Here is a 22,819-nt window from a genome sequence, read left to right on the forward strand (position 1 = left end):
GAGCCCCACACAGACACAGCCTGGCTGCTCAGGTGTGTCCCAGCCCCAGAGCCCCACACAGACACAGCCTGGCTGCTCAGGTGTGCCCCAGCCCCACACAGACACAGCCTGGCTGCTCAGGTGTGCCCCAGCCCCACACAGACACAGCCTGGCTGCTCAGGTGTGTCCCAGCCCCAGAGCCCCACACAGACACAGCCTGGCTGCTCAGGTGTGTCCTCCTCACACCTGGACATCCCTTTTGTCTCATGACATTTCAATTCTCTTGGTCAGGTCCATAGATCTGCTGGGATAAATAATTGCTTTAGGAGATGGCTATTAATCGTTACAGTCATCAGTCTGGTTTTGCCAAGTCTGTTTAAAAAGCCACGTTAAATGTCACACATCCCACAGATACAGGCCTGTCAGCTGTAGAGCACAGCAGAAATCTGTTCCCTTGTCATAGTGCACTGGCTCCAGTGTTTCTGTCCTACAGTGGAGCTGCAAAATTGCTGATGACTAAAGAGTGAGTGTTTTAATTGCACTTGGCTATCTAAGCATTACAGATCTTAGCAGCCCCCCCTGAATTCTCTGGGTGTTTTTCTCATTTTATCCACCAATGTAATTAACATTATTACTGTAAGACGTTCGTCCTAGTCCTGCTTTTTGAAACATGGATGCTGGTGTCAGTTGGGTGTTTTATCTGGTGGTTAGTCAGTGGCTTGCAGAGCAATAATTCCTGTGGGAAGGTTGTGTTTGTCACGTTTCCTGGAGGTTTAATTGCAGCCAGGATAAAAACAAACACCGGTGCTTCATAGATTGATTGCAAGAACACAGCAAAACATGGAGTGGAGCGTTAAAAAGACAGATGTTTTATCCTGTCTCTCAAGTTACCTTGGATAGCGGTGGCCTGGTTGTGAAAATCTCATCTCAGAGTGGCACAGGTGGGAAAGCAGAGGTGGTGTCCCCTTGGAGCAGCCCTGGCACATGGATCACCCTGTACAGGCTGCAGAGTGCCCCGGCTGGGGCTGCAGAGGGGTCCTGCGTGCCTGGGTGGGCCTGTCCGTGTCCCCGTGGGTGTCCCTGTCCCCATGGATGTCCCTGTCCCTGTCAGTGTCCCTGTGCCTGTCAGTGTCCCTGTCCCGTGGGCTGCAGCTCTCACAGCCTCACGTGGCCACCATGGGCAATCCAGAGTGAGCCAGCCCTTCCTCCTCTATCCCGGGATTTCCTCCCCTGTGGAGTTAAACAAAGCCTGGCTTTCCTGTAGGCACAGCCCGCTGCGAAAAACTTGGTAATAAGTATTTTGTGACATTCATTTATTAGAAGACTGTTAGATTGACATCACAAGAGCTAAATAGTAATCTGCCTTTCACCTTTATTTTCATCAGTTCTCTGGCTTAAAGTTGAAGAGAGTTGGGAAAACGTGTCAGCACTGTGTGTTGAGTCAAATATACATAGGAAAGTACTGATGCAAAAGCACAAGGAGCTGCAGAATGACTGGTTTAGAACTCCTGAGGGCATCTGGTGGTGCTTAACGTCCATCAATGGCCAGTTAACATTTCCCCCATTCACTTCTTGCTTCTGGGTACAGAGAAATGTGAGCAGTGTCACCTGAGTGAGCACTTTGCTCTAGTGACTGACAGAGATAAATGTCTTGCAGGTGCTGCGCTGGAGCTGAGGCAGGGTAACAATCCCATTGAAGTTCCGTGCTGTGCCAAAGCCTTGGCTGAGCCTGCTCCCCCTGCAGCCCTGCCCAGGTACAGCCCAGCCCTGCCCAGCAGGGGCGCCTGGCCCAGCTGTGGTGCCCAGGCTGGGCTGGCCCCTCTGGCTGCCCCCGGGCCCTCCCGCTGCTGGCACTGGGGAGCAGCACGTCCCGGGGCCACCTGCCCGGGGTTCCTGTGAGCCTGTGTGTGCCAGGCATTGCCCCAGGACCCGGAGCTCTGACTCCTGGCTGGGGGCTCCTGCAGCACCAGTGTAAAAGCTAACTGCTTTAGAGGCTGAGAAGCCCTTTTGGATCTCTGGGGTCCCTGAAGCCGAGTGTCTGTGTGAATCTTCTCTCCATTGCTGCAGCTCAGGGCAGGGCTGTGCAGGGCAGGGATGCTGCTGCCTGGCAGGACAGGGAGGAGGGCAGGGACCAGACCTTGCTTCTGCTGTGTGCTGTGGGTTCACTGCAGAGCATGGAAAACATTCTTGGGGTTTCTTCTTGCTCCTTTTTCTGATGCTGCTGACTGAATGCTGGGATGCTGTTCACTAAAGTCATGCTTCCAACTTTCCTCCTTGACTTTGCAGACAGAATTAAGCAGGAGTAGGACTCCCTCTGATGCTGAGATGTGGAGTTAGAGCTCTCTCCGCTATAATTGAGGATGTAGTTACACAGCTCCTTAATTAAAAAATTGTAATTAAATTAAATTACTTTTTTTTTTGAACAACTGCTTCTTTGCACAGGAAGTGGAGGTGGGAATGTTTAAAGATACAGAGTCAGATTTGGAGTTTATGTGTTGGGAGCCAGATGAAAAGCACAGAACATTGCACTGAGTACAGGAGCCTGTGATGGATGCAACCAAAAATGGGATTGTTGGACAACTCTTTCTCCCTGATCTCCTCTGGGATATGCTTGTTCTGGGGATGGAGAAAGGGCAGCTATTTCTGGGACCATCAACCACAGATGTTTTATGAGCTCGAGATCTGTCCAGCAGAATGGCCTGGCCTGTTTCCCTTAATATCAGTGTATACAGAGCCAGACTGTTTCTTAGAAGACATGAATGTTCCAAAATTTGGTTCTATTCAGATGTAGAGCAATAATGCAAGACCACACAGTTCTTCAAGGGAATGAATCCTAAATCTGGTCACCTGGAGCCTGCTGGTCTGAAGATGAGGGTCAGGTGCTCAAAAGACTTTTTAAAAAGATAGGAAATAGTGAAGAAAATTGATGCACCTGCTGATGATAGGACCACATTAATAGGTCACCCACCTTACGTTTCTCTGCCTAGGATTATTGTATTTACAGATTAGCAGAGTCCCTGAAAGCCCTCAACCTAATCACCTGCATTTTCCCTTTCAGTGCCTGTAGAGCTGCAGAAACACCATCGTGCTAAAAGAGACAGAAATAATCCAGGTTAGGAACTCTCTGGGTTTCGTGAACTTATTTTTTCTCTGGCACAAGAAGAAGTACACATACAGTTATTGAGGAATTTCCTGATTTCAAAGGAATGCACAGTAGGAATAGCTGGAGAACAGTAGTGGTGATTTTGCAGAAACTACACTGAGATTTCGGTGGTACAGGTGTGTCACTGGAAAAAAAAATTATGGAATAGCCTCCTCTAGTGGCAAATGCTTTATTGAGATTTTTCTGAGTGCTTGAATCGTGGGAGTGTTTTACCTAATGAGGAAAGTGGGCCAAAATAATTGCAAAATAAGTGGTGATGGTTCTGTTGTCTGCTGGAGGTTTATGCTTCTCCTTCTGGTGAACGTCCTGGGCATCTCCTGGTAACAAACCCTGTCCTGTGTGCTCAGTGCCCCGTGGGCAGCACGAGCCAGGGTGTGAGCCCAGTGCTGGGTGGTGCATTCAGGGATTCAGTGACCAGGATCGAGGTCTGATGGATGGTACTGGCACATAAAACCCATTTACTCTGCCATGATCTTCACTCCCACTGCAGCATCTTGTCAGTGGAATGGAACTTGGGGACAAAAACACTCCATTTTGTGCTTAGATGAAACTTCAAGGCATTAACATCTGTGACTGGTGATGAGAGCCTGTCTTTTTCACAACTTTCTCAAAACTCTCTAATTTGATAGATTCCAACGTTCTCTCAGTGGGGTTCTCAGCGGGGCTTTTCCAAAAGTGCTTCAGGGAGCTCAGTAAATGCGTGCCAGGGGAATGTAATGGGGTTTATGTTCCCAGTTAAGTGGTTTTGGGTTAGAGTTTCACACTGAGGAAATAGGAGTTACTTTTGGGTTCTCCTGGTTTGGCAGCTTTGCTAAAATGCTCTGAACAGAATGTGAAATAAACATTCTGTTCCAAATAGAGTGCAATAGCTTCAAAAGTTCCGGCTTGGACCAATTCTGTCTTTCCTGCTTTATTTTTATGGCATACCAGCAGGACATTTCCAGCTACTTGCAGGCAGGTACCAAAGTGTCTCTTTTGCTTCTCTGTTTGGAATCTTGTGTCTGCCTGCAAGTCCTGATTTTGAATCTGAGCTTCTCTCGGGCTCAGGAGGTTTTCATAAATGTTATTAATTGCTGAGACCATTTCTGACATTTGGGAGTTTGCAGCTGTTTTGTTTCATAGGCTGAAATATCACAACTCAAAGTTGCCCTGTGTGTAGAAGTGTTGGTTTAGCTGCAGAACGCTTTTCAAGCATGAGCTGCACAGGTGCTGCTCCCTGCATCCTGCAGCCCCCACAGCCCTGACTGCCAGTCCCTATTGTGATATATGATATAAAGCCATAAAGTGCTGCTCCCTGCATCCTGCAGCCCCCACAGCGCTGACTGCCAGTCCCTATTGTGATATATGATATAAAGCCATAAAGTGCTGCTCCCTGCATCCTGCAGCCCTCACAGCCCTGACTGCCGGTCCCTGTTGCAATATAAAGCCATAAAGTGCTGCTCTCTGCCAGCTCAGGTTGTTCCACCAGGTGGCAGATGAGGCCAAGGAACAAAATTGCTGCACTGATTTCACTCAGCTTCCCTTTAGAAAGTAGAAAACTGAAACATTCCCTGCATCAGAATATTAAATCGTTTCACTCATTAATGAGTTTCTCCCTGATTTTAGATTGCATGACAGGGTCATGCAAACAGGGCAAAAAGAGAGGGGAAAATGTATTTTCCCATACAAATATATGATATTTTCACTGATCTGAAACACAAAATTATAAAATTGGATCGAGTCACTTTTCTTTGGAACTGGAATTCATATTTCTTAGTGGCTTTATGCAAGTCTGACGATGACTAACCCAGCAGCAGTCTGTGCAGGGCAGCAGGCTCAGAGCCCAGGGCTGTTGTGTCTGTCTGGGCAGCAGTTCAGGGCTCTCTGCTCTCCTGCAAGGAGGCGGCAGCCCTTGGCTCTGTGTGTTCCTGGCAGGTTCCTGAGGCAGCTGCTGCTCAGTGTTGCACGGGCGCTGAGGCAGCAGTGCTGGGCTGCTCAGCCCGAGTTTGCTTTTGAGATCTTTGGTCGTAGCAGCAGCAGCAGAAGCGGGGCCTGAACAGTTGGCCTCTTTGGAGATTTTGGTGTTGGATTTCAGGGAGTAAGGTCAAGCCTGATTGTTGGTTTTTTCTGGACAAGATGTATTGAAAAGCACAAAGCAGGATTCTGTGAAATAGGATTGTCTGTGCAGGTCTCTGGCAGTGCTTGGCCCTTATTTCAGCCTGCATGATAATGCAAAATAATAATTGCATCATCGCTCAGATGCAAAAGAGACAGAGCTGCTGTCTTGTGGGAGCACACACAGAGGGTGGAGCACTGTGTTGATGTGTGGCTGTGCTCTCTGGGAGGAGAGTGCTTCGTAGTGTTGGTAGCACAGGTTGCTGCACTGGTCCCAAAACAGCCAGCAAGGCAACGTGGGGGCATAAATCCCCCGGGATCTGCCAAATTACCTGTTCTGGCAGATGATACTGTGCCAGATTGATCCAGTTTTGGATTCATTTTTGCCTTGAAGGGATGCTTTTGGAGGGCTAATATGAGCTTTTCTCTTTAGATGGTTAGAAACAGTCTCTGGGGCAGCTTTTGTAGAGCAGCTTTTGTACCCTGGCAGTCTCTGGGGCAGCTTTTGTACCCTGACAGTGTCTGGGGCAGCTTTTATAGGGCAGCTTTGGTACCCTGGCAGTGTCTGGGGCAGCTTTGGTACCCTGACAGTCTCTGGGGGCAGTTCACAGCTAACAGCAGCTTGATTTTTATTGATACATTGGAGAAGAATGAGAAATGGCTGGTTTTATTGCAAACTCCACCTGGAGTCCTTTCACTGCAAAGGGTTTTTTAGGCTGACTCCCCCAGGCAGCCGATGCTGCAGCAGAGCTGGGTGGGAGCTGGGCTGAAGGCAGGGTCTCAGGGGAGCTGGGCTCCCTTGTGCCAGGGGTGGCTCCAGCCTGGGCTGAGGGACACAATGGACATAAAGGGACCAGAACAAACCAGAGATCAGACAGGAGCTGCATTTTCCTCTCATTCATTAAAAACAAACCAAGTCAATATGCTGTGAGTAACTGGTTGGTGATAAGGATTAGCTGAACCAGGTTATGTTTTCAATATACAGCTTTAATTATATTGTAAAACCTTGAGAATTATTCTGAATTGCTTAAACCATTTTTGGTGTAAGCTGAAGAGTACACAATAATGACATTTTAATAAGATGCATGTCAGTTTTAGGGAGTGATCACCACAAGGTAATGTAGGTTTTGGGAATCTCCTGTTGCCAGTAGAAGAAGTACATTTATGAGGGATTAACCTTGTTTGTAATTGCCTGGCAGTGAGCAAAGCCACTCTGGGCTTTTGCCTGCCTGTCAGTAGCTGACACGGGTGACAGAAAACCTATTGACTCAAGGTCAGTCCTGGCATCAATAGACCTCAGCAGCCATTAGAAATGGACTTGTCTACGTTCTTCCATGAGGCTTTTTTACTCCTTTGGTGAAAACAGTGCCATTTCCAAGTGGAGACGTCTCAAAATCAACTTCATTTTTTTTGCCCCAATGCAATTTTCCTTGTGAGGTACTGTTCATTTCTGGCAACAGTAATTAAGGATGTTTTTAATTGTACAGTGTAGTTGGATATCAGGGTTATTCACAGCTTGATCATGAGCAATTGTGGCACAAGAAACAGGGAATATTCTAAAATTGTGCAGTTCCCAGCATGGTATGTTTCTGCATACTTCATGTTGTGAATTCCAAATACATAAGCAGTCATGTGTTAGTTAACACTAAAATACTGGGTTTTGTGTGTGTTAGTAAGCACTAAAATACTGTTTTTGGAAAATTGTTTATTAGTAGTAAATTGGTGAGCCTCCCCTTTCAGGCCTAGATCAGCAGCACAGCCTCAGTGCTGCCATGTTAAGATGCTTGGGAGGCTTTGGCCGCCAGATCTCATTTTGGTACCCAAGACCCAGCATCTGGAAGGGGGGTGAGCCACAGGCAGTCCCCCACAGTGGCAGTGCCAGTGCCTGTGAGAGGAGTTCAGGAGCTGCTGCTCCCCGGGGGCACACAGGAGGGTGAGAGCAGGCTGAGGGTGAGCAAAGGGGCAGCAAGAGCCGCGCTCAGGTGGGACCCTGGGGCACTCAGAGCCTTTGCAAACAGCTCCTGGGGCACTCAGAGCCTTTGCAAACAGGACCCTGGGGCACTCAGAGCCTTTGCAAACAGCTCCTGGGGCACTCAGAGCCTTTGCAAACAGGACCCTGGGGCACTCAGAGCCTTTGCAAACAGGACCCTGGGGCACTCAGAGCCTTTGCAAACAGGACCCTGGGGCACTCAGAGCCTTTGCAAACTGCTCCTGGCACACAGGAGGGTGAGTGCTCGCTGTGGGTGAGCAGAGGGGCAGCAAGAGCCGCGCTCAGGCTGGCCTGGAAACGGGACCATGGGGCACTCAGAGCCTTTGCAAACAGCTCCTCTCTACTGCTTGGATTTTATGGTTTCACAATGAACAAATCACACTTGGAGACATTTGACTTCAAAATCTGACTCTGCTTCTAAAGTGCCTAAATCTCATTATTTACATAATGTGTGAGCATGGCCTTAACTTACTGTACTGAGGAAAATGGGTTAAACAGGGGCTCAGCCCAGTTCATCAGGAGAAAATTTAAATCCAGTCCTTGATGAACACAACTGAAGTATAACTGTAGCCACATTTTGGAGCACACTGTTTGCAGTATTGTACATCTTTAGAAGCAAATCTCAGCGTTGTCCTCACTTGTCAAAATTGCATTGGGAGTTGCAGGTTTGGTTGTTCCCAACTAGCATATTTGCAGTATTTTTCACTATATCCAAATACCAAATGATGAACTCTCCTGAAAGGCAATGACAAAGCTTAGCAATTTCAAAAGGGAAATATTTCAGAATTGTTAGCAAATTTAATTCTTGCAAGTGTTTTTATGCTTGTAACATGTGTGGTACATCAGTAATTCAGTTTATTTAAAGTAGAAAGAAATGGTACATATTCAACCTCGTGAATGTTGTTGTGCTATTCCTGTTGCAAATTGCCTTACAGAAAGGGCATCAAATAAACCAAGCACCAGGCTCCTATGGCTGGCGTGGTGCTCTGCAGGATCCTGTTACAGCCTCTCTTTGTAATTCTAGGAGGCAGAAAACAAAATCTGACACTGAAAAATAATAAGTTTAAGTAAATCATGTAGGAGAAACGTACATTTATGTCCAAGAAGTGGTGAGATGTTGCCAGAACAATGCAGCTACATTATGAATCTTTAATGATTCTGAAAGTCATAATGGTCTGTCACTAATGCCCATTAATGATCTCTCTATACCACGAGTATGGGCTTGATGTTTCTGGCCAATGCCTTAGAGAATACTTTAAATGTGCCTTAAACTTTCTCTGATCTACTCCCTGTGTGTCTGCTCCAAATGTAGACTGCAATTGCCTGGGCAGGAGCAGCTGTAAGGCAGCATGGCTTTGGGGATAAGAAAGTCTTATTCAGGTAAGATGTATTTAAGCAATGTTTTTTTACAGAAAAAAAAAAAGAGAAGGTATTTACTGGCAACTAATCCTCTGTAGAAGTTATAAACCATATAGAGAAATCAGAGGTTCATATTTCTTTAATACTAAGAATGTGTGGTTGTTCTTAGACTTCATGAGTTTTCTTAGGTAACTTAAAAAATGTCATTTAAGAAGGAAAAGGCAGGTGTTACTGTTCATTCCTACTGACTGGCACTGTAAATAGACTGAATATGCTGCTGAGCTGGCAAATTTGTCCAAATAAATATGTGTTTCACGTGTCAAACAGGTTGATTTTAAACATCTGTGCCACGTATTTAGTTAATTTTGTACTCAAGCTTTTGTCAGGTATAAGAATTGCTTCAGAGAAAAAACAAATCATTCCATTTCTTTTCTAATTGCCTTTCATCAGAGTACTGTGCTTAACCTTAACTGAAGGCAATCTTATCATGTTGTTAATAACATAAAAACATTTTCAATACAAAACCTTCTTAATTTCTCTATTCTTTTGTCCATGCTTTAGCTGAAGGCTTATGATGGTGTAATTTAGTTTTCTTCAATAATGAAAAAGTGTGTTCTCTGCATGGGGTATGTGAAATGATCAGATTAATCTAAGAACCAACGCCCTGTGGCTAGAAGGGAAGAGCAAATCCAGGGGCTTTTGGAAAATACCCCAATATCAAACAATAATCTGATCAGCAGCGTGTACGGAGCATTCAGCATTGACTGTGAGCCTTAGATATTGGCTGGGCTGTGTGTCATTCTGTATTAGAAATAACACACTAATCATCAACTTCTATGAATTGTGTGGCATCCATTTTTCTTTTTCTCTTTAAGATTAATATAACAAATCTGAGTGTAGTAAAGTGTGCAGTGCCAAGTGTGCACTCTGCGTTGGTTTTGGCATGTAGCAGGTACGATCATACGGATATTAATTGTTATTAACTGTAATGCCTCTCTGTGCTGCAGCAGCAGGAAGGGCTGTGGCTGGGGCGCTCAGGATGGAGGGGGTGTGCAGCAGTCGGGAGCCTTTGCTGTGGGTTAGGTTTTGGGGTGTCATTGTATGGCCCCAGTGTGCAGCTGGCACGGACCGTGCTGTGGGGACATGTCCATGGTGTGGGGATTGTCACTGTGGTGTGGGGACATGTCCATGGTGTGGGGATGTGTCACCGTGCTGTGGGGATGTGTCACCGTGCTGTGGGGACATGACCGTGCTGTGGGGACATGCCCGTGGTGTGGGGATGTGACTGTGGTGTGGGGACATGTCCATGGTGTGGGGACATGACTGTGCTGTGGGGATGTGTCACCGTGCTGTGGGGACATGTCCATGGTGTGGGGATTGTCACTGTGCTTGGGGACATGTCCGTGGTGTGCGGATATGACCGTGGTGTGGAGGGCCGGGTGTGGTGCCCCAGCTGGGAGCTGCTCGGGGCCGCAGCGGGCAGGATGGTTGCTCGGAGATGGGAGATCCGGGGTGCGAGATGGAGGATCCGGGATGAGGGATGAGTAGTGCGGGCTGCGGGCTGGGCACGGAGCGGCCGCCCCGGCCGGGCAGCACCACGGACAGCGCCGGGTTCCGGCCAGCGGAGCTGCTCAGGGGCGCTCTGGGAGCTGCCCTGTGCCGGTGCCCGGGGTGCCCTGGGGTGCCCTGTGCCGGTGCCCTGTGCCGGTACCCGGGGATACTCTGGAATGCCCTGTGCCGGTGCCCTGTGCCAGTGCCCGGCATGCCCTGTGCCGGTGCCCGGGGTGCCCTGTGCCGGTACCGTGGCATACTCTGGAATGCCCTGTGCCGGTGCCCTGTGCCGGTACCCGGGGATACTCTGGAATGCCCTGTGCCGGTGCCCTGTGCCAGTGCCCGGCATGCCCTGTGCCGGTGCCCGGGGTGCCCTGTGCCGGTACCCTGGGATACTCTGGAATGCCCTGTGCCGGTGCCCTGTGCCAGTGCCCGGCATGCCCTGTGCCGGTGCCCGGGGTGCCCTGTGCCGGTACCGTGGCATACTCTGGAATGCCCTGTGCCGGTGCCCTGTGCCGGTCCCCGGCTGCCCTGGGATGCCCCTGGCTGCAGGGTCCCCCTCGCCCGCTCCTGCCGGGCCCGCAGGTGCCGAGGGCGAGGCCCGGCTCCGGCCCCCATGCAGAGCTGCCCGGGCTCTCCCGGCCGTGCCGAGCTCCCGGCCGGGTTTGCCGTGCTCACACGGCCGTGCCGAGCTCCCGGCCGGGTTTGCCGTGCTCACACGGCCGTGCCGAGCTCCCGGCCGGGTTTGCCGTGCTCACATGGCCGTGCCGAGCTCCCGGCCGGGTTTGCCGTGCCCACACGGCAGCACCGACCGAGCCCGCAGTGACGGCGAGGAGGGAGCCGTGCCGGGCACTTACCCGCGCTGACTGCAGGTGTCCCTCTTGGTTCTCATTTCCGTCATTTCATTCCTTTCCAGTACTTTCAGTACTGGAAATCTGTTCCATTTGTTTGGTTTGTAGCTGTTTACAAATTCATGTTTTACTGCTTACTTCCTGTACAGGAAACTCTATATTTTGCTGAAAGCTTCCTGAAAAGACTGTACATCTGAAATTCTTAAGTAGGCTAAAATTTATGGCAGTAAAGGTTTAAAAATATAGTCACTGAGTAAGATGTTTCATATCTTGCAGAATTGGGGAAAAATAAGAAAGGACTGAGGGAGGTGAAAGTTTCTCCCATCATTGACAGCTCCCCTCTGATTCCCTAGTGTTTGTGCATCTCAGCCTTTTTGTAATATTTTGGGTTTGTTCATATTTGTGAATTAGGAAGAAGAAAGGCAGAAGAAAGTGTCTGTATTTGTGTCTGTATGAATACATGCCCAGAGAACTTCTTACAATCCAGCAGGCTTACTTCTGTGCTTGACAATCTCAGTCTGCTCCTTGTCCCTTCCCAGCAAAAGCTCCCAAGCCTTGGAATGTTGTAGATAAAATTAAACTAAGCTTATTTGTTTGTAAACAAGGTTAAGTTGACCTCAGCTGAAGGGTAAGGACATGGAGATACTGCTGGGTTTTGTGACTACTTCTCATCAGAAGCATGTTGTAGTTTTTAGTGAAACAAGGAAAGAAGATCTGATCTGAAGAGGTAGAGAAGGAGAGTGATAAACAAGGGGCTGGGGGCTGAAGGGAGAGGACAGAAATCCTGGATTTACCATCACCTGTGTAACCGTGTGCCTGTCTGCTGTGAATTCAGCTCAGCCCCTTGGAGCTGTATGACTGCAAAGGCCATGCATATGGCCTGGGAATTGGATTAAAATTGTGGTATTGTCTTCGTGTCTACTTGTGCAGCTCAGTCTGCTCCTTTTGTGGTGGGTTTGGGTAGAAACGTGCCACGGGTGGGACAGTTACCCAGTCTGTAAAACCAAATGTGGCCCTGTTGGAGCTCAGCTGGACCTAAGCAAGGAATAACAGTGCTGAGCTCGGCCAGCTTCCTGTCTCTTCCTCTGATTTCTGAGCAATGTTTCTCTGCATAGCAACAGAACCTTTTTGAGCTTTCTGATGAGGTCTGAGTCCCCAGAAATGTTCCCAGCCTCTAATGCGAATATTGGGAGCAGCAGCAGATGTTCTGCCATTAGCTTCCTTCTCTGAATTGACTTCTCTGAATTTCTTTTAATTTGCTTCTGTGAAATTTGCATACACATTTTTCCTAGTCTCCAGACCTATTTAAATCCCACAGAGCAGATGCTGGCTTGTGGTTCATGTTCCTGTTTGCTGGCCAATATTTTTCTTGGTGTTGCTTGTGGAAACAGTGCATGTCACCTATGACAATGAATTCTGTTTACTCATGATGCACTGTACTTTTCAATTCAAAATCCCTGTGTGATTTCTAGATGTCACCTTTGTTCTGCTCTCGCCAGCAGCAGCTCCTGTCATGAGGCTGATTTCTGCAGGGCCATTTGGGTGTGGGAAGTGTGACTGAGCTGCTGCCTGGGCTGGATTTTTGTTCCCATGTGTGAGAGAGCACTGCCAGAAGCAAGAGCCTGAGCTGCGCTGACCTTCATTAAGGGTTCACTTAATTTTGGTGGTGGTGAATATTACTTATCATAATGATGCATGAGGTACAGTGTGAATCACTCTGCAACAAGTTCAGTAAAGCAGAGGTAATGTTTTCCTTCATAAAGCTGGGAAAACAGTGGTGTTCTTTGTAGGGAATGAATTGCCATCTGGAGTTTCCTTTCTCTCTACTTTCTTGAGTATTCAGCCCAGATACCTGCTCAGGTGAGCTTAGATAAACCTCCTTTTTCCATCACTTCAGTCAGATATGTCTTGTTACACCTCTGTTCATACCGTGATTATTACTTGGTGAACAGAGACCCAAAGGAAGCTTGGGCTCATGGCTCTTTTCCTGATCCTCAAGGACAGACCTTACTTCTGCTTACAGAGACTGAGACCAGCATTCTGTTTGGGTAAACTGGTTCCAGTTCCGTGCCAGTGTGTGAGCCAGGCTCCACTTCCACACTTCCAGAAGCATCATTGACTGGTGCAGGGTCTAAGTCCAGTTCCTGGAGAGCTCTGCTTCCATCCAAGACACAACACTTCTTCCTCAAAGTCCCTTTCATTTGTGACCAGCTCTGCTCACCTTCTCATTTGTCTGTATGAATGTGGTGCCATGATCTTGGCATTTGGGTGAAAGTCACAGCAAACCAGCGCCAGGCTCTTCTGAGCCCAGTGTGGGTGATTTGTTTGCGTTGTTAGGAAGCAGCTGAGCCTTGCATTGTTAACACAGCGGTGGGAGTTGCCAGGTGGGGCATCCATCATGGGATCACAGTGGGCTGGGCTCTGGGGTTGAGGGGAGCCAAGCAGTGGGGCAGAAGCTCATTCTGAGCAAAGCAGGGAGCATGACTGTGAGAAGCTGGTGAAATGCTTGCATTCAGGGGGAAGGAGAACTCTCAGAGGCTCCAACTCACCGGGGACCCACTGAGTCTGTTTTTGTCAAGCTGTTGACAAAGGATGAACCATCAGATCTGTGAAAAGGTGGGAAAAGATCTTATTTGAGTAATGTGGCAATTTCCAGGCAACTTGCCTTGGCTCTGTGAAGGACTATTTGCAGTGTTCTGTCATGTGTAAAGTGGCCTTATGTTAAGTTGGACAGTGGCACACAGCCCACACTTCTGGTGTGTCCCATGCTGAGATGTAAATGATTCAGGGCTGATAGGCTGTCATTTACACTGATGTTTCCAGGAGCCACAGTGCTGGGAGGTGAGTGAGCAGATCCCTCTGTGCATACTGGTGTGGGAGTGTTGCTGGGCTGTGTGGTGGGCAGAGAAGTGACATGGGCACTGCTCAGGTTCCTGGCTCAGCTCAGGCCCCCCGGGCACTGGAATAGCACGTTCCCATTTCAGGAGCCTGCAGAGCTGGGGGAGTTGATCCCCTGTGTTTGTTCTGTGACCTTTCCCAGCTGATTGGCACTGATCTTTTATGCCCCGGATAGATGAGCTTTTGTGGTTGACATTTTGGGATGACTGAATATGAATTAGCCTAGGCAAAAATATTTCTATTTTTCTATCTTCAAACAATGCCCTCCTTTTCCAAAAATGGCTGCACTACCAGGTCAGATCAAATCCAGTTTTTACTGATATAGTATAAAGGAACTGGAATTCACAGCTGGGAAAAGGCAGAACTGGGTTTTCTCTCGTTAGTATTTTCTGTAAGAATCTGAGAGGAAACTGGTGTCCTTTATGTGAGGTGTCGTGGCCATCCTGAACATTTAGCAGGTCATGTAAGTCATGAAGAAGAGACCCGAATTCTTGTCAGTCACAAGACCTTGTCCTGGCAAACTGGAGTAGGTATGAGAAGAGAATGGGCTTAGACTATGAGAACCTTTTGTGATACATCAGCTACACAGTTACTTTTCCAATATCTCAGTAGTCCTAATGAGATGGCTCACGTGTTGAAGTCAGGGCTGTGTTTCTGTGCTTTGCTGGATGGGTGCCAGTTTTGGCACATCCAGTTGTGTACACCAGTTGTGCTGGGGTCTCTTGTGGTGCTGGGATTCATATTTCTGTACTCTGAGAAGATAAAAATGAGCCAATCACCTCATCCTTTGAGGAAGAAGTGAGCTTTTAGATAAAGTGGGTCTAGGTGCCATGTCTATACTGGTGTCACAGGAATCTGTTTTGATTTTTTTCCTGTTTCTGAGCAAGGCTGCCCTGTGCACTTCTGCAAAAAACCATGGCACAGACACACAGTCAGGAACATCCACATCACTATTTACAAGTCCCTTATGCTCTCAACATAAAAATACTTGTGTTTGCAGCTGCCTATTGTAGCCATTCTTTACCGTTAATTTTCTGGTTGGTCTGTTACTAAAATGTCAAGTTTGAGCTCTTGGGCTGGAGCTGCTTGGAAGCTCAGCTTGCACTAATACCTTTTTTCATCTTGTCCCTGCATAAAACCCGGGCTGGTGTTCTTGGAGCCCTGTCTGGTACAGCCCCAGCTCTGGGGGTGCTGAGGAGCCAGCGCAGCGTGCGCAGCCCTGCTGTGCTGCAGGCTGTGTCCAGCCTGGGGCTGGCTGCAGAGCAGAGGCTGAGTCATGTCCATGGGATATTTCACACAGGAGTTCAGTGATGCAGGACTGGGCTCTGAGCAGCTCTGCTTCCTGGTGAATAGTAATTCTGTTTACTTAGGAGAGCAAAAACCACCAGGGCCTCAGTGCTGCTGTGTCATCCCTGACTGGAGAAAGTCTTGTTTATCTCATCCTGAAAAGAGATGAGATTCAGGTGGTGCTTTTCAGAAAATAATGCTCTACTTTTGGAGAGTGTAGGCAGTGGAAATAGTCCATAGGTTTGATGTTTGAAGCTTTTTTCCCCTACTTTTTCTGTGACAGCAAGAACAAAAGAGCCTCAGGAGGGACTCCTGACACCCAATGGCAGGCGGATTTTTTTTATTTTGTCACACCAAAGCAGCTTCAAGCTTGTAACTGTAGAGGAGTGGTTTGGGGTTTAAGATGGACTGAGTGAGACTTGAAGCTGGCTTGGGATTTTTTTCTTCTGGTCTGATTTTGATGCAGCATTTGTTCTGCCTAAACACTGTTAGTTTATATAGGGCCTACTATAAGTCTTTTACTACTTTCTATATAGGGGAACAGGAAATAACTGAGAATGCAGTTTAGTCTGAGGATGGGATCTTTTGACCCAAGGTGCTGGAAATCAGTTCCTACTTTATGGCAGCATGAGAATTGCTGGTGCTTCACAGGACACAGAGCAGTGTGGGTCCCCTGCAGGGTCACACGTTGGGCTTGTGGGCAGTGAGGAGCTCTGGGGGAAGGAATTCTCTGCTCAGGGCTGCCCTGGACCATGGACAAACTGCACGATGGGCTCTGTCCTTGCAGCTGCTTCCATGGCAGCCAGCTCTGCAGCTGGCTTGGTATTGTTCACCTGGTCTCAGATTTTGTTCTGCTCAGCATGACGGGACCGACTGTAAATCTTTTGTGCTCGGGATAGATTCAAACTCAGACCAAACAGCAGTGGTCTGGGACCTGCCACAGCACAGATGATTCAGGGAGGAGGAAGGGAAAACCAGAATTTTGGCACTTTGCTCTGACTGGGTGAAAGAGCCAGCGCTGCTTGCACTGTGGGCCAGTGATGGGGATTTGATGCCTTTCTGTGCAGGAGCCAGACAGCAAGGGCTGCCTGAAAACCATGCCCTGCCTCCGTCCAAGAGCCACTCCTGGCCTGGGTGCCAAATTGCACGCTTTGCTTCTGCCCTATCCAGGCAACTTCAGAAGGTTCAGGCATATTTTAGTGATCAGAATCATGGAAAGAATCATCAGCAAACGCTCAACAGATGACTGGGAGGAAAAATTATGAATCAAAAGTGGGTGAGATCTTTGTCTTTTTCAAAACAGTGGAATTGCTTCTGGTCAGATGGCAGCTCCAGGGAGATGACGGCACTGTCTCTGACAGCAACTGGACAAGTCTGTCCCATTGATTGAAATGGCGCTGGCAATTAACCCCTTAGCTTTAAATGTGCCCCACTGCAATAATCATAAAGAGAGAGATTGTGTGCTCAAGGAGTGTCTGGTTGTCTTCTACGTTCAAAAAGTCACTTGGAATGTAATTTTATTTTATTTAGTGTGGTGGGGAGTGAGCAGCTCTTGCTTTTCAAAGAAAATAAAGCTGTTCCTTGAGATTTTTATATCTGGAACACTGAAGTAGTCCAAAGGCTGGTCCTGTACCAAAGACGTTTTCCCAACAAGATCTTCATTTTCATGTGCCATTTATAGTAAATGAAGACATGTTTGTAGGAGTACCGATAGATGAAGAGGTTGCTCATGCAAAGAAACTGGAGGACTGTTTTTTGAAACTTAAATCTGATTATGCATATATGCTATTTTTGTTCCTCTCTTTAGTTATCTGTCAAGGAACATTTGTGCAAATGAATTTTCATTATGGATTTTAAGCATGCGGGCTGGAATGCTGGCAGAAAGATATCCCAAATACGGCTTTTATATATTGCTTTTCCCCAGGATTTTCAAGGTTAGCTGAATTCTGAGTTCTAGTTAGTCTGTGAAAACGCAATGTCTTGTGACCTTGTAGGACCGATCACAATGAGGCAGCTTCACTTTGATCTGAAGATCAAACACCGCTTTCCAAATTGGGAATATTTATAAACTAACGGGTGAGTCTCAGGAAAGAAAACAAGCCTCACTCATGACTGTATTGGAAGTGGAAAGATGGCAAAATCTATAGTATGTTACCGGTGAGTTGAGTAGGATGAGTTATTGCTAATAATATCCAACTGGCTGTCTCTTCTGTTGGATTTCACATGTCTTATGTGGACTGGCAGATGAGGGTAGTGGTGGAACTTGTGAATTGCAGCTATTTTTACCCCACCGTTAAACTTAAATAAGAAATTAGGAGTGTTTGTTTAATATGCCTGTGTGCATGGGCTGCCTCATAAACAAACGTGTGAGTGTAGGTGTGTGTGTACACAGGCAGCTCCTGCAGCCAGGGGACAGCGGGTGGCACTGGGGCGCCAGGCTCAGCGCAGCGGCCTGGGAGGGACACATGTCCCTCAGGGTGACACTGACAGCCTGCCAGGGTGGCCATGTACTGGCACAGGGCCTGGCACAGGGTGGCCATGTACTGGCACAGGGCTGGGCACAGGGTGGCCATGTACTGTCACAGAGCCTGGCACATCCCTCATGGTAACACCAACAGCCTGCCAGGGTGGCCATGTACTGGCACAGGGCCTGGCACAGGGTGGCCATGTACTGGCACAGGGCCTGGCACATCCCTCATGGTGACACCAACAGCCTGCCAGGGTGGCCATGTACTGTCACAGGGCCTGGCACAAGGTGGCCATGTACAGGCACAGGGCCTGGCAGCCTGGCACAGGGTGGCCATGTACTGTCACAGGGCCTGGCCATGTACTGGCACAGGGCCTGGCACAGGGTGGCCATGTACTGTCACAGGGCCTGGCCATGTACTGGCACAGGGCCTGGCACAGGGTGGCCATGTACTGTCACAGGGCCTGGCCATGTACTGGCACAGGGCCTGGCACAGGGCCTGGCCATGCACTGTCACAGGGCCTGGCACAGGGCCTGGCCATGTACTGTCACAGGGCCTGGCACAGGGTGGCCATGTACTGTCACAGGGCCTGGCCATGTACTGTCACAGGGCCTGGCCATGCACTGGCACAGGGCCTGGCACAGGGCCTGGCCATGTACTGGCACAGGGCCTGGCACAGGGTGGCCATGTACTGTCACAGGGCCTGGCCATGTACTGGCACAGGGCCTGGCACAGTGTGGCCATGTACTGTCACAGGGCCTGGCCATGTACTGGCACAGGGCCGGGCCCTGCACAGCGGTCGTTGGGGCAGCGTTCCTGGCTGAAGGAGAGTGAGGAGCTGCTGTGGCCGTTCCTAGCCGAGGGAAGGGCTGTGCAGCAATCCTGTGGAGCTGAGCTGTGGGGAGGTGGTGGGCAGCACGGCGTCTGCTGCTCCTGCCAGGCCGTGTCCCAGCGTGTGACGCCGGACAGGGACGGGAGCACCTGCTTCTGCTGAGGGCACATGGAGGACAGGAGGAAGGGCAAATCCCCTCAGCAGCTGGCTGATTCTTGGAGCACATTGGGCGCCTGGCACTGTCGCAGCAGCCCAGCCACTCCTGGGGTCTCTGCAGCCCCTGGCCGGGGCACAAGGGACACACATGGCTGCCAGCCGTGGGTGACAGCAGCCTGCTGCCATCGCAGTCCCCACAGGGACTCCTGCCTGAACCAGCTCTCAGAGACATCCCACCCTGCCTGTGAATCCCTCTGCCTCGGGACAAATTCTCTCAATAGTTGTTTGCCTCCGGGGCTGCAGATCTCTGCTTTATTTCCAGCCTGAACTGGCTTTGATTTAGGCTCCAGCTGCTGAAAGCATGCCGAAGAGCAGGGAGTGGGCTGCGGGGGCATCTCCAGGACCTCCCGCTCCTGGGCAGGGGGCTGCGGGCTCGGTGCCCACGGCAGGGCACTGACCCCAGGGTGCCCAGGCTGTGCCCGGCCTCACGGCACGGCCCGGCCTCATGGCCCCGGGCCGGCCTCACGGCACGGCCCCAGCCTCACGGCCCCGGCCCGGCCTGCCGCCACCGCAGCTCGGCGTCAGCAAACCCGGCTGCAGGAGAGCCCGGCCGCGGGGCTCCATGCGGGGACAGAGGGAAACGGGAGGACATGGCAACGGCAAGGAAATTGCTCTCTCTGAGGATTTCCTCGTCTGCTACCAAACTGCCGCTGAAGCAGGCGGTGGAAAGGAACGGCGAGAGATGCAAAAAGCCTCCAATAAATCCGTGATGCAGAGAGGGGACCCCCTGTAAGGATGAGGGAGAGGCAGGGGGCAGCTGTGGCTGGAGCTGCGCCCTGCCCCGGCCCGGCGCTGCTGCCAGCCCGGTGGGGCTGTTTGCTCACCGCAGTCACGTCTGTTTGGGTGTCTGCGCCTGCCGGGAGGCGGCTCCGAGCGGCGCAGGCACCCCTCCCGTGGCATCCCTTCCCTAGTACCCCCTCCCGTGGCATCCCTTCCCTAGTACCCCCTCCCGTGGCATCCCTTTCCCTGGTACCCCCTCCCGTGGCATCCCTTCCCTAGTACCCCCTCCCGTGGCATCCCTTTCCCTGGTACCCCCTCCCGTGGCATCCCTTCCCTAGTACCCCCTCCTGTGGCATCCCTTCCCCTGGTACCCCCTCCCCTAGTACCCTCTCCCGTGGTACCCCCGGCACCCCCGCCCCTGGCACCCTCTCCCCCGGTACCCCCGCCCCGGTACCCCCTCCCCTGCCCGCCGCAGCCCCCTCCCCGCCGCGGCCCCGCGGCCGCCCCGCAGCGCCGGGCAGAGCTCTCAGCTCTCCGCCGCGCCGGAGAGGAGCGGAGGGAGGAGGAGGAGGCACGGGCGGAGGAGGAGGGAGGTGGTGATAAGGGGTTTGCTGCGTCGCCTCATTTCTGTACCCAGCGCACGGCTCGTGGGGAGTGCGCGGTGCCCGCATCGCTGCCGGAGGGATCCTGCTGCTGCCGCTGCTGCTCCTTCTCCTGCTGCTGCTGCTGCAGTCCCGGCTCGGGAGCTGCTTGTTTACCGGCTGGGAAGAGCTGCGGAGCGAGAGCCGAGCGTGCCGGGCAGGGGCGGCTGCGCTCACCTGCCAGGAGCACAGCAGAAGAGGCTTCCCGAGGCGTCGGCACCCAGGGGCATCTGCGCCTCAGCCCGGTGCCTCCAGCACCGACCGCTTCGGGTCTCTTGTAAGCGAGAAGAGGAAAAAGGATCCAGAAACCCCCTGCAACTGGACAGCCCCTGCCGGAGTCTAACAGGTGTTTGCTGGGATTTGAATGGGGAGGGGACGGGTGGGAAGAAAAGTTAACTGCAGAAATCGGGGCTAGGAGAGATGCGATGATCTTGCGCCAAGTGGATGTGCCATGGCTGCACGCAGATAGCGCGTCTGAAGAAGCTTGGAGGGATGTCTTGCGAGTGATCTGCGTGATCTCCGTAGAAACGCTCACCTCTGCCTGCAAACTTTCCCCTGCTAGAAGTTGGGAGGAATAAGAAAGCACCAGAAAGTGGAAAGGGGAAGATCCCAGAGGACGAAACCTCGAGCTAAACTGTTGCGTGCCGTGCCGGGGCTCTGGTGCTCGCCCTGCCGGTGTGTCCCGGGCCGCCGTGCGAGCGGCGGCGGTGCCTCGGCCGGGCTGCCCGGCAGCGTCCCCGGCCTTGGGGACGGCCGAGCAGCATGCTGGCCGCGGCCGGGCGGCGACCCCCGCGTGCCTGAGCCCGCCGGGCAGCCGGGGCGGTGGCGGCCATGGCCGCAGCCATCGCCAGCTCCCTGATCCGCCAGAAGAGACAAGCCAGGGAGCGGGAGAAGTCCAATGCCTGTAAGTGTGTCAACAGCCCCAGCAAGAGCAAGGGAAGCTGCGACAAGAACAAGTTGAATGTGTTTTCCAGGGTCAAACTCTTTGGCTCCAAGAAAAGGCGAAGAAGGCGACCAGGTTGGCAAGGGTTATGTCTTTGGGGGGTTGGTTGGTTTGATGCGATGGAAACTGGGACGTGTGTCAGGTGCGGGGAAAGGGGGAAAAGGCATTTCAGGGCTCGTACAATGGATGTGCAGGACCTGGGTACCCCACGGCAGTCCTTTGCCCTGTCGTGTTCATTTGGTTTCTTTGGGTAGCACACGCTGCTGCGTGTCCCTCACCTGCACACCTGTGTGCGCCCAGCTAGCTCTAAGTCAGCTGTCTGTCCCTCTGTTACACACGTGCAAACACATGGGTGTATTTGTGGGGGAGGTGCTAGCGGGGAAGTTCCCACACACACACCTCTCTCTTTAATATATAGTTGTATATTAAATAACTTCGTGGCCTGGAGATCTGGTTTTGGTGTCCTGCTTCACAGAATGCCCGTGCCATGCTTTACCTGCTGATTGCAGACGAGGCTTTGTGCTTTTGCTGGCACCTTCCAGAGTTTTGCTCCAGCGCCCTGTGCCTTTCTAGGAATGCCGTACCTGCAGCTGCCCTGTGCACACGAGGCTCTCTGGGTCACAGGTGCAAAAGGTCAGGTGTGAAGCCTGGGTCCCTGATCTGAGAGCATTGTTTTGGACGTGGGAGGAGCAAAACCCTCTGGCAATGCTGCCGTGGCTTTGCTGTGCTGGAGCATTGATGCTTGTGCCACTCCACCTGTCTGCCTTGCTCGCAGCTTGCCAGCACCTTTGGGATGGATTATGGCTAAAGAGCCAGAGTGAGAGGTGGAATAATTTCTGGTCAAAAAAGTTGGTGGATAAGAGTTGTGTGTCCATCAGGACTCTTATCAAAGTTGCTGATAAGATCTAATACACTTACGCAAACTATGGTGAGCTTTTGCCTTCAGCGCCTGCTAAAATGAAGTGCAGTAGCAGAGCCCCAGTGCCTTTGGTTACAAAGACAAGGAGTCTTATCCAGACTCAGAGCGCTGGAAATGACACACCACATCTTCACAGTGTTTGTCTCTGAAAAGAATGAGATGTTGTGGAGCGAGCTGCAGGGCTGCATGAGCTCCTGACAAACGGAACTGTGTGAAATGACTACAATGCAGATGTCATTGGGATTCAGTGGGCGTAGACCTTTTTTGCAATTACTCCTGATGCTTTAGCCAGATATCTTGAATGGCACACTTGACAGCATATCCTGCTGTTGTGTACTTTTTGGTCTAGAATGATATGAAACCGTGTGAGATATCTTGCTTTCTAGCTGTGAATGTGAGGATGGTTATGGAAAAAAGAAATCTATGCAAACTATGTGTTGTTTTGATCTTTCTTCTTCTAGTTGATGAGGTAATTACCTCAGCCCTTATGGTAATATTTATTTTGCAGTTCCACACATTGCTGGATTTCAGGGTTTCCCTCTCCATTTTCCATATGTTCATTGAGTAGTTTATCGCTTTGGATGCTCTGTACTCTCTGGAGCAGTGAGGAATAGGGATTTGTTTATTAGAACTGCAGCAGTTCCTGTGCTAAACGTTTGCTGCTATATATTTAGCCTCTCAACTGTCACTGTAGCTCTTATTAATGCTATTGTAATAGCCTTCTTTTTCCTCTCCATCTAAGAACTCACACCTTTTAAAAAGACTGAATGTACTCTTTGCCAGCTCATTTTTAATCTTAAATGAGATAGGGCTGGGCTCCTGGGGCCAAGCACTGCTGCTGGAATCTGCATTCACTGGAAGTAGATTTTACTGTGCTACTCACGTTGTAATTGAAAGTGGCATTTAAT

At 50.5% G+C, this 22,819-nt stretch overlaps 1 protein-coding gene across 3 annotated transcripts in view; it reads left to right on the forward strand.

The window, feature by feature from the left end:
- Nucleotides 1-22,819, forward strand: part of FGF13 (fibroblast growth factor 13) — a 196,408-nt gene that overhangs the window by 131,301 nt on the left and 42,288 nt on the right. Inside the window, exon 1 of one of the 3 annotated variants that reach the window (XM_054289571.1) lies at nucleotides 20,830-21,067. The exons of the other annotated variants lie outside the window; for them this stretch is intronic. Coding sequence (XP_054145546.1) covers nucleotides 20,881-21,067 — 187 coding nt within the window. The 5' untranslated portion in view covers nucleotides 20,830-20,880. Of the gene's footprint in view, nucleotides 1-20,829; nucleotides 21,068-22,819 lie in introns of those variants that run through there. 3 annotated transcript variants of the gene reach the window in all.

This window comes from Melozone crissalis, unplaced genomic scaffold (assembly GCF_028551555.1).
Source record: "Melozone crissalis strain CALT ecotype California unplaced genomic scaffold, PUWL_Pcris_2 ptg000068l_1, whole genome shotgun sequence".
Lineage (NCBI taxonomy): Eukaryota > Metazoa > Chordata > Aves > Passeriformes > Passerellidae > Melozone > Melozone crissalis.